The sequence below is a fragment of the Podarcis vaucheri genome (genome assembly GCF_965113315.1).
Source record: "Podarcis vaucheri genome assembly, chromosome: Z".
Taxonomy (NCBI): Eukaryota; Metazoa; Chordata; class Lepidosauria; order Squamata; family Lacertidae; genus Podarcis; species Podarcis vaucheri.
In genome coordinates, this window is record NC_138758.1 from 41,278,925 (window position 1) to 41,294,899 (window position 15,975).

General features: G+C 42.9%; 2 protein-coding genes and 1 long non-coding RNA gene across 10 annotated transcripts in view; 2 read left to right on the plus strand and 1 right to left on the minus strand.

The window, feature by feature from the left end:
* Positions 1–15,975, plus strand: part of LOC309523720 — a 118,828-nt gene that overhangs the window by 97,980 nt on the left and 4,873 nt on the right. The gene's annotated exons all lie outside the window — the stretch shown is intronic.
* The window catches only part of LOC309523705 (uncharacterized protein), a 91,140-nt gene that overhangs the window by 52,729 nt on the left and 22,436 nt on the right, over positions 1–15,975 (minus strand). Inside the window, exon 3 of one of the 8 annotated variants that reach the window (XR_014215529.1) lies at positions 5,011–5,051. The exons of 6 other annotated variants lie outside the window; for them this stretch is intronic. The gene's annotated coding sequence lies outside the window, so the exon portion shown is untranslated. Of the gene's footprint in view, positions 1–5,010; positions 5,052–7,875; positions 8,246–15,975 lie in introns of those variants that run through there. One more of the 8 variants, XR_014215530.1, reaches the window with a different exon arrangement.
* On the plus strand, positions 1,776–12,743 carry ZBTB34 (zinc finger and BTB domain containing 34). Its single transcript, XM_082207718.1, has 2 exons — positions 1,776–1,906; positions 11,192–12,743. Exon 2 carries the CDS (start codon positions 11,214–11,216, stop codon positions 12,690–12,692), a length of 1,479 nt encoding a protein of 492 aa, XP_082063844.1. The 5' UTR covers positions 1,776–1,906; positions 11,192–11,213; the 3' UTR covers positions 12,693–12,743.

Genomic DNA, 15,975 nt, shown 5'->3' on the forward strand with positions numbered 1-15,975 from the left:
GGCAAAAATATTTGGAATGCAAAGCAGAGCTAGTGAGGGATGTGACCTGGAGAGAGAGGATGCGGACTGTGACATTTCAAACCAGTGTCCACATTTTTCAGGTTTTCCCGTGTGCAGACTAACACCTTGTGATTATTCTCTTATATATGGACCCCCTACTGGGTCAATAGGCTACATGGCAGTATAAGCTCACACAGTGCTGTCCTATGATCATGTCCCACCCACAAGGTTGGTAGTGGCCCCACACATTAGTAATATATTTACAGGAGGGCCATCTCAACCACCAAGGCTTGTTTACTACATTAAAAAAGAAATACTTAAAACACATTCTGATTTAATCATTTTGCTTTGAGTTTGTGGGCAGCTACTTTCAGTTTTCTTCATTTTTATAGTTCCATCTTTTTTATATAATAGCAATGTGTGTGAACGAAGCCCTGTTTTATTGAGTGCAACATTATCGAAGGAAAAAGCACAGCATCTTAAATGCCACTTTATGATCATTTCAAACTTTACACATTATAACAAAGCAAAAGTCCATTTTTACTGTTCCTCCTCCTGAGGGAAGCTTGAAGATAAGGGGGGAAGAGCACAGTGAAGTAAGGATCGATTTCGCCACAAAAACTTCAGGAGTGTAGAAATTCTGCATTACAAGGCAAATATTAATAATGTCATCCACTACTCTCAAGAAAGGCTGTTATTCCACCAAATAGAATACTCCCATACTCAATGTCAAGTTATTCAAAAAATAGGTTGATGCTTTATTCAGTAGTTAACATTGAGAAAAAGCATTTCACATTACGTATGTTTATATCTTCAACTGATGCAGCCAAGATCCTTCAGGTTATCTAAAAACGCTCATTGGAAAATGCAGATTGGTTTAAGTGCCAATGAGTTGCAGTCTGCAAATTTGGTTGGAGGCCTTCGCAAATGTTTGGTGACAATTGCAAACGACAGCCAGGCAAATAGGAATGATACAGTTATAGATAGGTAGCCGTGTTGGTCTGCCATAGTCAAAATAAAAAAATTCCTTCCAGTAGCACCTTAAAGATATCTGAAGAAGTGTGCATGCACTCGAAAGCTCATACCAAGAACTAACTTAGTTGGTCTTTAAGGTGCTACTGGAAGGAATGATACAGTAGCCCACCGCTTTGGGATCAGCTCTTGTACAGGCATAAAGGAACAAGAACATTTGTAAATAGGGATTAAAAAGATAACAGCCAAAAGGCTACGGACAGCAGGCGTGTTTTTAAGCAGCGCGTTCAGGTAGTTTCTTCTCTCAGTTTTTCCAAGTCCAACACAGGTGCCAACTTGGACAAAGAGCTCCATTTAGAAGCCTTGTTAATAATATAGGGTTGTGTCCAATGTAAATCTTACTCGGAGTAGACCAATTGAAAATAATAAAATAAAATAAAATAATGGAGATAAAGCTTTTTGTCCCCCTCAGTCCTGTTCGGCGCCCTCCCCCCCCAAAGGAAATAAAAAGAGAGGGCAGGAACCTCTCCAGGTATAGCGGGTGTCAGAACAGCCAGCGGGGGGCGGGGAAAGATGAGAGCGCATGCGCGCCCTTCTATCGCCACCCTTCAGCCCGTTGTTGTGAGGCGCCGGAGAAAGAGCGGTTGCCGAGAAGCGGGCGTAGCCATCGCGAGGGTGGGCGTGGCCGCGCAGGTCCGCCCCCGGCCCCACATGCCTCCTTGTCTGCCTCCCAACCGCTCCTCCCATTGCCTGTGGCGCTCCGGTAGCGGAAGTGCCTCTTCTTGAGAGTGGAGGATTCGCTTCCGGGCGCTGCTGGCCGAGGGAACTGAGGGGGGGGGGAGCAGCGTCGGCCGGGGGGAAGGTGGCACTCGGGCCAGGACCGAGCTCCCTCCGGCGGACTCGCCATGTGAGGAGACTCCCGACGCCCCCTCAGGTGAGAAATGCGGGGGAGGGGAGGAGTGCTGGGGTTTACGGTTCTTCCAGCTCCCATATTGGGCACGCCGAAGGCATCAAAGGACGGTGTTCGCAGCAGCACCACCCCTCCGCCCCCGTTAGGCTGTGGGGCTGCGAAGGTGTAAGACTCCTGTATAGCTGCTTCCCTATTGGATGCAAAACGATGTGGGGATTAATGGATGGTGATTTATTTCATTATTTCATTTATTATTTTTTATACCGCACTTCACCTGAGGATCACAGGGTGGTTTAAAATATAAAAAGAAAAATACATAACAAATTAACAATCAAAAACAACGACGGTCCTTTTGTAGGGGTTGATTGAATCCAGGTTAGTTCTTTTGGGCGTTGGGCTTTGTTCGTTACTCTTGCAAACATATCCTGCTTTTCTTCTTTGTGTCTTAGCCTTAAACTGCGTAAAAATGGAAATCTATTGTAATTTGATGCACACACATTTCTTTTCTGCTCAGGCAACGTGCTTGGTTTTTCTCCCTCCCAAGTACAACAACCACCCCGTGAAGCAGACTAACTTGAGTGTGGTGTGTGTGTGTGTGACCCCAAGGTACCCAGTAATCTTTCAGAACTGACTGCTAGTTTATACGTGGGTGTACTTGACATCAGATCTGACACTGAACCCCAGCACCACATTGACCATGGGTAGGCAAACTAAGGCCCAGGGGCCGGATGCGACCCAATTGCCTTGTCAATCCGGCCCCCAGACAGTCCGGGAATCAGCATGTTTTTACATGAGTAGAATGTGTCCTTTTATTTAAAATGCATCTGTGGGTTCTTTGTGGGGCCTGCCTGGTGTTTTTACATGAGTAGAACGTGTGCTTTGATTTAAAATGCATCTCTGGGTTATTTTGGGGCATAGGAATTCGTTCATATTTTTTTCAAAATATAGTCTGGCCCCCAACAAGGTCTGAGGGACAGTGGACCAATCCCCTGCTGAAAAAGTTTGCTGACCCCTGACATTGACTCTGCAGGTTGGGCGCTGGTTGTCTGTTGAGTATTTTGAGTTTCCTTAAAGAAGAAGCAACAGTGTGCTATAAGTGATAGATGAAATGGTAGATGTAGGGAGCCTTTGGCACTCTGGTTGCTGTGGAACTACAACTCCTCCCAGCCCTAGCTAGGATTGCTAGTGACCATGGGATGCTGGGAGTTGTAGTTCTAGAGGGCCAAAGGTTCGCTACACCTGATTTATGAAGTACCATCAGTGTTCATATGGATCCTTATATAAAAGTGTAGCTCCCTCTCCCAAGAGGCTTACAATCGAAATCTTGACAGGTGGGGAAGGCGGCTGAGTGGTGCCAAGGTAGCAAGCGACATATGTGAGCTGATACAGTTATGCATTAATATATTTTGTTCCAGTTTAGTCTGGGGAATTGTGATTTAGTTGAAAGATTCATGGAAGAGTGGGCTTTGGGAAGGAGTCTGAAGAAATAGGGGAAGGTGGCATCATATAGGTGATCTGGATAGTGCTTGCCTGTCTGCAGTCTTTGCCACCTGGCCTGGAGGCTGTTGCTGCTCCACATTACTCCAAATTATTTATAACTTGAGTGGTAGTGACTGACCCAAGGTGAGCTTCATGGCCAAGAGGGGATTTGAACCCTTGTTTCTCAGGTACAATACTGACAACTGCACTACACTTGTATCATGGCTCCTTAGTAGCACAGGAAAGGTGCATGTTGCTCCCCTCCTTAGATGCGCTCCAGTGCAGGTGATGGAAATCCCAGGCAGGTGTAAGTCCCTCCCAGGTTACCTAATTGGTTTCACCTCCCACTTTTTCTACAGATTCTTCCTCAATACCAGTTTCTCTGAGCGTTTTTCAACTGAATCAGACAGCTGATGGAAAGTGGCACACAAATCATTGGGGGGGGGGAGTTCCTTCTCCCCACACCCATTTGAGTACAGTATCTATGACCTGGTATTTGAAAACAATTAGTGCTGAATCTTTACTAATTAAAATCTGCCTCAGAATGTGAATACCATCATTTGATGGAGAGGAATAGATTCTGTATGCCCTATAATTCTGTTATGTTTGAGTAGAGGTGAATTGTGAAGTGTAGTAATGATTATCTCATCAACAAGTTCTGTGGGCATCATTCTCTAGGTGTTGCACTGGGTTAATAACTTTAAAAGTGACCATATTAACTCCTCTCTACCCCTAGAACATAGTAAACATTCCAAATTAGCTGTGCCTTTGTGTATAAGTACCTGTGCCTAAGGTGTGGTTCGTTGTTCTTGAGTTTCCAAGCCTGTGGGTGAAGTGTACATTTGCAACTACTAAACTCAACTCTTCTGTTAGTAGAGCTTCCTCCCCAATAAGACTGGAGGTGGGGCAGGGGGTGTTTTTTTTTGCAAACGCATGGTAAATGTAAATCCCTGGACAGGCCCAGCCCAAGAAATGAACAAATGAGTTTGAAAGGCAGCTAGCAGCAGTGCAATTGTGCTCTTGTTGTCACTGACCTCACATGTGCCTACCAATATCTCTCTTGTGCTAAATCCACACCTGCATCACGTTCTACCTTTCTGCAAAAACATTTAGCTTTTCATTTTGTGTACTTGATACAATTTTGGTCTGGGAAGTGGGAGTGGGGGATGTTGGGCTACAAACCAAAACCCTGTTATAAATAACACATCTTTGTATTTACGTCTGTTGGTTATTTTCACAAAGTGTCCCAAGATTGCATTTCTTGTTTTATAGTAAGCTAGCATATATGGTTTATAGCAGTGGTGTCCAGATTTGATGAAGTGGAGGGCCGTGAGGGCCGACCAAGGTTTGAAGTTGTTGAGCTTTTTTTGGGATGGAAGATTTACCCCAGGAAATGAACTGCCACGTGAGCAATGGACTTCGGCCATGCCTGGTTTATAGTGTTACTTTTAACTATTTATAGTCCATAAATTATATATTTAACTGGCCAGCCTGGCACAAACCTATTGGTGATATGTGGCATACTGATAACATGTAAAAATGTGGGGTAAGGACATTTTTAGCTTTGCACTTGGGTTTCTATAAATGCTTTGTATTTAGAAGATTCCAGAATCAACCTCTACCTTCACAGGTAGTCTGGGTAGCAGGGCTGGTGAAAACTTCTGCCTGAATCTTGGAGGAGTTACTCTATCTGTAGTAAATAATATGGATTAATGGTTAATGGTTTTTTTCTGCATAAAGTAGCACTATATAGTCAACCAGTCCAGGAACAAGAAATCAAAATATAGTTTTCACACTTCCTTCTTTACCCAAAGAAACTGGCTCTTTCTGCTTGTAATTAGGCAGCCCTCATCTTAGGTCAGTCTTGCCCAACCTGGTAGCTTCTAGACATTTTGGACTAAAGCTTCCATCAGCACCAGCCAGCATGGTCAGTGGTTAGGAGTGATGGAGTTTTAGTCCAGCAGCATATGGAGGGGGCACCAGGTTGTGGAAGTTTGCTTTAAGTATGATTAATTATGATAAATCTAAAGTTTTAGTTTTTACTCAGAGATGATGCAAACATTGCTGGCAAATCAATGGACAACCAATTGAACAGGTTAAATTTTACAAATATCTGAGAATAGCATTTCAAGCTACCAGCTCTTGGAAAACACAAGTGTTGTATGTGACTGTAGATGCACAACAGAGCTATAATTCACTCATCTCTTTCTTTTATGTCAAGGTAGGCCAGCATGCCCCCTTATCAATTCAAGTGTTCAGTTTTAAGATATTACCACAAATGCTGTATCGAGCACAAGTATGAACATTTAACCGGATTGAAGCTTTATAATCTGTCTAAACAAAATTTTTGGAAAGTATTCTTGGCCTTTCAAGATGTGTGTCCAATGTACTTTTATGATTGGGGGCTGGACAAATTTCTATTGAATCTCAGGTCTTGATATATAACCTAAAATTTTGGTTAAAACTGCTGTTCATGCCTAAAGACTCCTGCAGCCAATCGGAAGCCCCGTTGGATGTTCGGCTTCCAAAAATAGTTCACAAACCAGAACAGTCACTTCTAGGTTTGCAGCGTTCAGGAGCTCAAACATTTGAGAAGTAAGCTGTTCGAAAACCAAGGTATGAGTTTATAGGTGAAGAGTGTCTCTTGGCTGCTCAAAAACTAGTGTTGAATATTTAGAATCAAGGCAAAGTTTCTGTTATGTCTATAACTCATAACAGAAGCCCTTTCATTTGGCATTGCTCAGAGTTGGAATGCTGTATCCAGCATTTCTTCCTCCTCAATCTACAGTGAAATTGCAGTGGATAAATTTATGTTTAATTGGTTCTGTTTAAGAAAATATTGGAAAGCTATTTGTACAATTTTTCTACATTAGCCTTATTCCCCAGTGTCATTTTCTGTCAAAGATGTTTGTTGGTACTTTTTTAAAAAAATAGGTTAAGTTGGGGCCCGTAGAAGGTAGGACAGGGTGATATATCAATATAGCATTCAAAACCAGTTTAATGATATTGGTTGCATAATTTTTGACCTGGCAATATATCGAAAATTGTGAAATGTGTGCGCTAAGCAAAAATCACAATATGGAAAAAAACTGAAGTGAGACAATGCACCTACATAGCTCCATCCTTATTTCAGACATTGTGATATATCAGTATATTGTGATGTTTAACTGGTGATATATTGCAGCGTTGAAAATCAGATATCGCCCAGCCCTAGAAGGTAGGGTATGGACCATCAAATTATCTCTTTCTTGATGGGATCCTTGCAAAAAAAAGGGGGGGGGTAAACCGGGTGTGCATCAGTCCAGTTGAGCAAGTTTTGCTCCCAGGCAAGGTGGAGCTCATGAGTTCTGGCAGAATTGATCTGGGATGAGATCCTAAGTATGCACTCATGTGCTGTGTATCTTAAGATAATTTGGGGGATGGCCTTGGATATGCTGTGTCTCAAGTACTTGCTGTTCATCATACAAAGAGTATACATGCAACTCTGACATTTAGTACAGAATTGTGATCATTTTGATGGGTAGGTTTCTAGTTCTCTTGATGGTGAGGATTTGTCCGCTGCCCCTGGACCTCTTTTGAAGCAGGCGGCTGCGCTTCTCTCCACAGCCGCTTGCTTCAAAAGAGGTCCCGGACCTCTTTTGAAGCAAGCGGTTGCGGGGAGATCGCTTCTCTCCGCAGCCGCTTGCTTCAAAAGAGGTCCGGGGGCAGCGGGAAGCGCTTCCCGCTGCCCCCGGACCTCTTTTGAAGCAAGCGGCTGCGGAGAGAAGCGATCTCCCGGTGCTCCGAAGCGGGGCGGGGGGCGGGAACACCTTCCCCCACCGCCCCACTTCAGAACGGTGCCCCGAAGCGGGGTGGGGGGGCGGGAACACCTGCCCCCGCCGCCGGGCTTCGTAGCGCTGCTGCGAAGCCGGGCGGGGGGGCGGGAATACCTGCCCCAGCCACCCCGCTTCGGAACGCTGCTCCGAAGCGGGGTGGGGGCTCGGGAACACCTGCCCCACCGCCGGGCTTCGTAACGCTGCTGCGAAGCCGGGCGGGGGGGGGCGGGAACACCTGCCCCAGCCGCCGGGCTTCGGAGCGCTGCTGCGAAGCCGGGCGGGGGGGGGCGGGAACACCTTCTGAAGGCGGGCGGGGGGCGAAAGTCTTTGTCCCCCCTGCCTGCCTTCCCAGGGGCTTTTAAATCGCCCCGGACAGCGGAGAAGTCCTCCGCTGTCCCGGGGCGATTTTAAAATGCCGCCCGCCAGCATTTTAAGATCGCCCGGACAGCGGAGAAGTCCTCCGCTGTCCCGGGTTTTTTAAAATGCTGGGGGTGGGAAGAAAAGCCCTCCCCCCCCAGCCTTCAGAAGAGGTCCGGGGACAGACTGTCCCCGGACCTGGTCTGAAGGCGGTTTCCCTAGGAACGCATTAATTGATTTTCAGTGCATTCCTATGGGAAACTGTGCATCGCAAGACGAAAAAACCGCAAGACGAAGAGACTTGCGGAACGAATTAATTTTGTCTTGCGAGGCACCACTGTATATAAAAAAGAAGTAAATAATAATGTTTTCTCTGTTTGGAAAAAAAACTAAATCACAAGAAGGAAGGAATTGTATTGGGGGAAGGAGAATTGTGCTGCTTTGTTCTTTCCCGAGAAGGCCTCATTTGGGTGGAAATAATTGAATTTTCCCATTTAATAAAAACTGAATATTGAAATCTACTTCTTAACAGTAAAGTTGGCTTGACTATATTGTCTGTGCAGCTCAGATACTGAACTGTGGAGGGAAAGACTTCTGAAGTTTGGTCAAATTGAAAAGATGGCAGCATTTTACTTCATCTGTCCTCTATTTGCCATTTTCTGTAGATTTTAAATTATTTCAAAATAAAAAAGGCATTTGTGTCTTCCGATATCTGAGAACAGATGAAGTAGGAAACATTAATGTGATTAATTTGGCAGCAAAGATAACTCTAATGCTTAATACTGTATACTTCTGGTTTTTTGTATTGAAAATTGACTGTTAATACAGCAACTTATATTAGATAATTCCTTTTATATCTCCTTTATTTTAAAAGACAGTTTATTTATCTAATTGTTATATTTGTCTACTACCTCTCATGCAAGGTGATCACAGTAGCATATGTGGCCTTCCTATGTAAGCTCCCATCCAGGTACCAGCCTAACCCAAAAATGGAATTATATCAGGTGCTTGCAGATAATATTCTGTGCTGGCTGTAATATACCAACAACTAATGACCAGCAAAGCCAAATGCAGTCCACCAGCTAAATATAACATCCCATCATAATCTCCATAAAACACCTGTTTTTGCATGCTTGAGATAGCCATAATATAGAGACTATCCAGCATCTGCCAAACAATAATATGGACCTGGTGGGCTATGCCTGGTTGTGTAAGTTGCAAGTCAGTGCCCTCTGCTTTTGGTACAGGTGTCGTCATCACTCACTCCAGTACCAAACTCTGGTGATCCCATGCCTATTGGTTTGGAAGCAAAATGGAGCCTGAAATATTTTCACCTAGGAGGAAAAGCTGCAGCTTTGGGGACTTTTAAGTTTAGAAAAAATACGAGTAAAAGGTGAAATGATAGAAGTTTATAAAACTATTAATGGTACAGAAAAAGTGGATAGAAAAGTTTTTTCTCCCTCATAACACTAGAACTTGTGGACAAGCAGTGAAGCTGAATGTTAGAAGATTCAGGACAGATAAAAGAAAGCAATTCATGTAGCTCCTAGGTAAACTGTGGAACTTGCTCCCATAGGAGGCAGTGATGACCACCAGCATGGATAGCTTTAAAAGAGAATTGGACACGTTCATGGAGGAAAGGGTTATCAATGGCTACTCTGCCTCCACAATTGGAGGCAGAAATGCTTCTGAATACCAGATGCTGGAAACCACAGGAAGGGAGAACGCTCTTGTGTTTGCGTCCTGCTTGCAGGTTTTCCACAGGCGTCTAGTCCCATGAGAACAGGAAGCTGGACTACATGGGCCATTGGTCTAATGCAGCAGGCTCTTCTTATGTTCTTATTGAGTCACAAATAAAAAGAGAGGCGTATTTAAAAAGAGAAGGGGGTGCAAGGGCTTATGTGGAATATTGGGAAGGGGAGAACACAAGAGCTAAGAGCATGCATAGACAAACTAAGACCCTGGGGCCAGATCCGGCCAATCACCTTCTAAATCCGGCCCGTGGACAGTCCGGGAATCAGTGTGTTTTTACGTGAGTAGAACGTGTAATTTTATTTAAGATGCATCTCTGGGTTATTTGTGGGGCATAGGGATTCGTTCATTCCCCCACCCCCAAAAAAATATAGTCCGGCCCCCCACAAGGTCTGAGGGACAGTGGACCGGCCCCCTGCTGGAAAAGTTTGCTGACCCCTGGCTAAGGGGGTATGACTGGCCTGCTTGAATTGCTAACAATGTATAGTATATAGTGTACTAGAAGATCATTAATGGTTAGGGATGTGTGCTGTGAGGTTAAAAAACATCTGTTTGTTCTTTGAGGTGGTTTCCAGAACACCACTTCTTTTCCATTTGTTATACAGCAATAAAGTGCTTGGGATCAAGGCTGGCAGCCAGTACAGTGTGTAGAAAAGGTTTCAGGGTGGTAGGAAATAAAGGTTTCCTCTCCCTACCCCTCCCACATGAGACCTGAACAGTTTTACATGGCTCCACACTTGTTCCTACAAAGCATTAGGGCAAATGACCATTTAACAGTTAAATAAATTAACTAGAAAATCTTTACCATAACCATAAGGAAAAGAATGTTTTTATGGCTGCTAATGTGCATTAACGTGGGACGCGGGTGGCGCTGTGGGTTAAACCACAGAGCCTAGGACTTGCCGATCAGAAGGTCGGCGGTTCGAATCCCCACGACGGGGTGAGCTCCCGTTGCTCGGTCCCTGCTCCTGCCAACCTAGCAGTTCGAAAGCACGTCAAAGTGCAAGTAGATAAATAGGTACCACTCTGGCGGGAAGGTAAACGGCGTTTCCGTGCGCTTCTCTGGTTCACCAGAAGCGGCTTAGTCATGTTGGCCATATGACCTGGAAGCTGTATACTGGCTCCCTCGGCCAATAAAGCGAGATGAGCGCCACAACCCCAGAGTCGGTCACGACTGGACCTAATGGTCAGGGGTCCCTTTACCTTTACCTTTAATGTGCATTAATAGCTTGCAATAAAGCAAATAACTTTAGTTTGGCAAAAGTTGTTGTTTTTCTTTCACCTAGCAGGTTTTGAAAGGAAAACACTTGAGATAGGCTATCTCTAAACCACAAAAGGAAGGAACCTCAGTGTATTGCAAGATCATCTGTAACCCGTTGCATCTGTAATGTTGCATGACATACAAGTTTGCTTCAGCAATACTTGGGATCAACAGTCCTGCTTAAAGCATTTGTTCAGATTGTGTTTCCTTTCCTTGCCTGTCCAGCTCTGCACTCAGTGTACTCTTTCAAGGCTTGATTCCCAATCAACTAGGAGGTGAGAGTCCTTAAGATTTCTGATACGAACAAGTGTTAGTAGCTTTGGGTCACTGAAACTGCTAATTGCAAAATTATGTAGAGAAAACTACCTACTCACAAACTTGTCAGTTTAGTACTACTACATGTAACACTACACAAGTCATCCCATGTTACTTTGAATTTAACATTTCAGATCTATGTAAAAGGGAAAGTCTTATTGCTGCATGTAAAAACTATTGTTTGCTACTGCTTGTATTTTCGGTCTCAACAATGTATAGATTGTATGCAGTGTAAGTTACTGTGCATGTCAATGGACTGCTTTCAATCTTTAAAGCACCAGGCATTTTTAAGTTCTGATTTATAAGTACTTCTTTTTGTGGCTTTTGCAGGTTACACCATACACCAGAAGACATGGACAGCAGCAGTTTAATCCAGTTTGACGTTCCGGAGTACAGCAGCACTGTACTGAGCCAATTGAATGAGCTCCGCCTGCAGGGAAAGCTTTGTGATATCATTGTGCATATTCAGGGTCAGCCGTTTAGAGCTCACAAAGCTGTCCTAGCTGCCAGTTCTCCATATTTCCGTGACCATTCTGCATTAAGTACCATGAGCGGCCTCTCAATATCAGTTATTAAAAATCCCAGTGTCTTTGAACAGTTGCTTTCATTTTGTTACACTGGAAGGATGTCTTTGCAACTGAAGGATGTTGTTAGCTTTCTAACTGCAGCTAGTTTTCTGCAGATGCAGTGTGTCATTGATAAGTGCACACAGATACTTGAAAGCATCCATTCAAAGATCAGTGTCGGTGAAGTCGATTCTGTCACTGTTGGTGCTGAAGATGCTCCGGAAAACCACAACGGTGTTAAAGATGACAGTTATTTTGCCAATCCAGTGGAAATCTCTCCTCCCTATTGCTCTCAGGTGCGGCAGTCTACTTCAGGCAGTGATTTAAGAATGGAAACAACTTCCAACAAATCTTTCCGTAACCGTCTACAAGAAGAAGGGCACTCAGACCGTGGTAGTAGCGGGAGCATTTCAGAATATGAGATTCAGATTGAAGGTGATAATGACCAAGGGGACTTGGTAGTCAGAGAGAGCCAGGCTGCTGAGGTGAAAGTTAAAATGGAAAAATCTGACCGGCCAAGTTGCTCAGATAGCTCTTCTCTTGGTGATGATGGATACCACACTGAAATGGTGGACGGCGAGCAAGTAGTGGCTGTTAACATTGGCTCCTACAGTTCTGTATTGCACAATGCCTACTCTCTATATTCCCATGGCTCATCCCAATCTGCTAATGCACCTGACACCTTTGGAAGCCTAAGAAACTCAAGCTCTTCAAGATCCATGCTAGGTTCTCTTAGAGGCCGCGGCCGTCAAAAACGGATCTCTACTAGCTACTTGCATAGTGATGTTTCAGCACAAGGAGCTGATGGAGAATCTGCAGCGAATCACCCAGGTTATGAAAACAGTCCACGGGAAAGGAATTCAAGAGGTCACTGGTATGCATACAGTGAAAGATTAATCTGTATATACTGTGGGAAGTCTTTCAACCAGAAAGGGAGTCTTGATAGGCACATGAGGCTGCACATGGGAATAACCCCCTTTGTGTGCAAATATTGTGGGAAGAAGTACACGCGCAAGGACCAACTCGAGTACCATATCCGTGGCCACACAGATGACAAACCTTTCCGCTGTGAGGTCTGTGGAAAATGTTTCCCTTTCCAGGGAACTTTAAACCAGCACCTGCGAAAGAATCATCCTGGTGTAGCAGAAGTAAGAAGCAGAGTTGAGTCTCCAGAAAGAACAGAAGCCTATATCGAACAGAGAGATGATGATGCTTCAGCCTCTGAAACGCTGGATTATAGCATGGATATACAGACATCTGATTAAAATTTACTGCGTCCCTCAGTGCAACTCAAACAAAGCACATTGATCAACGCATTTCCTTCTCGTTTCTTTGATAAGTTTTGTAACAGGTATAACAGCATTGTCATTTTCCTGATTTTGCAAGTTTTCTGGTCCCTGTTCCTGGACAGAAGGCTACTGACTTTTTTTCTTTTCTTTGGAAGGAAGTAGGGTTAGCTTTACTCCTAAAAATGTTTATAAAGAGCATAATATTTTGCAAACAATACATGAAGAAGGAGGGAGGCTGGGGCTTCAACAGTGAAAGATAGTAAAAACATACGGCCGAATAGTATAGCCTCTCCTTTTGTGCTTTGTGCAGCCTAATCCTATGTATGCAAGCCCTTGGATGCAAGCCCTACTGAATTCAATAGGACTTGCTTCCAGTAGTGTGCTAGGATGGCAGCCTTAACAAACATGTTATGTAGGAGCATAAGGTATACCTCCCAGAGTCCCATCTATGTGTCATACTAAGTTGTGGGTTTGGGTGGGTGTTTATTTGTTGTTGTTTGAATAACTATTTTGATAGCTTTGAATTTTATATAATATATATTATTATATATAAACATATATACAATGTTCACTTTTTCTCTTTTGGTTGGGGTGAATGTAGAAGTATCTTAAATGGAAAGGAAAAAATCCTCTCTATAAAAGGCTTTCAACTTTTAATCTTCTCTTTAGGGTTTTTTCCTGCTTTTTCATGAAGCTTTGCTCCCCCCCCCCCATGTTCATATATTGTGTCCAAAAGTGAGCAATGCTTTGAAATAACTTTGCTCAATAGCATGCATAAACCAAATGCCATAATTGTATTAACTTTACAATGGGGATTGTTTGGGTTTTTTGTCTAGAATATAAACTAGACAACCTGTGGTGCTGCCCCTTTTTTATATAGAAATGTGTTGTTATACTAGCCAACCCAAAAGTAGCATTGTGGTTTTAAATGTTTTTACTATCCTCAGAATCTACCTTCATTTCGTACTGTAGAAAGCATACCAGGTAAATCAGTCTTACTTTAATCACTCTGATTATATATAGTTGGTTTAAAGAAGGCTAAGCAGGACGTTGCAGTCATTTCTGCAATATTTCTGTACAGTGTTCTAGTGAATCACTTCCACAGAGCTGTTTTCAGGTGCGCCATAACTTCCGATTTACCATTTTCAAGTGAAATTAAAGCACTTGTATTTTTACTTTTTGTAACAATGCCATGCGGGATTTATGAGCAATATATCTTATTGTATTAGAGAAGTTCTTTTGGCTTCTCCATGATTTCAACAGCTGCTCAGTATTTTATTTTTCATAAAGAGCCAATGACAAACACATTTACACATCCTTTTAGAAATTATTATTTTTTTCTCCGTCAGACGTTTGGTATCTTTCTAAAGTGGTGCTAACTTTTTTCTATTACATCCATAATAGATATAAAAAAATGTGAAACCTTACTATAGTGGAATCACAGATTTTTCCAGTTATTTATCTGCCTGAAAACACCTCACAAAAGTGTGAGCTGGCAAATAATTGCTGTATGAAAACTCTTATCAAGTAAATAGAATACAGATGTTTGTGAATAATATTTTTAGTACGTATATATACTTGGATATATTTATGCTTGGCAGAATGAGAAACTTCTTGGTAGATATATTCATCAGGATAGAAAGCTGTTAGTGACAGAAGCTGCATGACAAGAGAGACCCCTCCCCCCCACCCTCCACCTACCTGTCTCCTCTCCTGATTCTGCTTCAGTTTCTGCCTTATATTCCCTAAGCTAGTGCTGCTGTAGCTTTAAGGTTTCCTGGCAGAGCAGTACAGAGGCATTAAAATTATGCTGGAACAAGCCTGGGCAGTGAGGCACAGTGAGATGCTTACTTGGCTGGTAGCCATCAAAAAGGATCCTTCTGCAGGTACTGTATATGGAATTATTGGAACCCGTTTTCTCTTTATTAGAGTTTTAAATCTTCACCCACTTGTAGGAGCATTCTGTTCCCTCTTAAAACAAATTGGATGTTTGCTTCTTTCCCCACTGAGTGAAATAGGGAGCGCTGCACAAAAATTTGTTGGCACCTCTCCCAAATAGGATATTGAGAATGTGTGGATTTCTTGCTGCCTTCAAGATTTTGTGTGTTTGTAATTTAATGTGTTGACTTTTGAATCTGAGCCTCTGTTCTTAATTCTTGTATGATTCCCTAAATTTCTCACAACTGTGAATTTTAATCACATAAAAGTGTATGGGTTTTCTTAATAGGAAGTCATAATCCTTCAAAATTCTCATTCTTCAGGAGCTACTTCTATTTTTCACTTATATTCTGTGATTTAAAACACTGAGAAAATAGCTGTGGTTATACTATGGGTGGCTGATAGATACAGTGTTTGGAGCTTTTGAAGATCTGTACAAAGTGTTCCATAAAAAGTACTTTAGCTGGAGAGCAAGTGATTTATACAATTTGTAACCAGCACCCCATATCAGCTTTCATTTTCCAAATCACTTAAAAAGAATGAAGCTTGGATGCTTGCAGTGGTTTTGAGGGCTCACAGCTTTGTTTGAGATTTTAAAAGAATAGACTTCTGCAGTATTTTTAGAATGGACTTTTCTTTACTGTTTATCAAAGCCAGTAATAAGGATTAATGTTAACAGTAAATCAGGTTTGTTCTCTAGACACAGTTTTAGTTAGACAAAATGATCATCCTTTTCCTACTATAGCTGCCTAAGAGATTCTTTCCCAGGGAAACACTAACTTCCCTCCTTTTCCCTTTCTACTATTAGTATAAACAAGGGCTGGAGCCCCAGAAAAGCCAATTTTAGTGCACATTCCATATGTGCACACAGGCCTTTCCTGCTTTCTGACTTCCTAATACAGCCCCCACCCCACCCCCATCCACTTCTGAGGATCAGGAGGCTAGAGCGGTGTAAAATGAAATGGGAGGAATGCAGCTGGGCAGGTAGAATGGAATTGGTGACAGACCCATCCCAAGCATACAGAGAAATGCTTTTCACAGGCCTCTGGATTTCCAGCCTGCTTCAGGGAGGGTACATGTCTGTCCATTCATTCTTATAACACATTAAGATACAAATCAATTTTATTCTACCTTTTGATATGCTTACATTTGAGACCATCAAACAAAAGTCTGGACATGCAGAGTTAAAAATGTAACCCTTTACAGGGAACCTGTGGTGTGGTGCCTTTTAAGCCACTTGGGTTTACGCCATAGTAGTATTAGTCAAGGAAAGAGGGGAAAGGCAGTTAACTTTGTATTTCCCTGACTTTTGTCTCTGTGT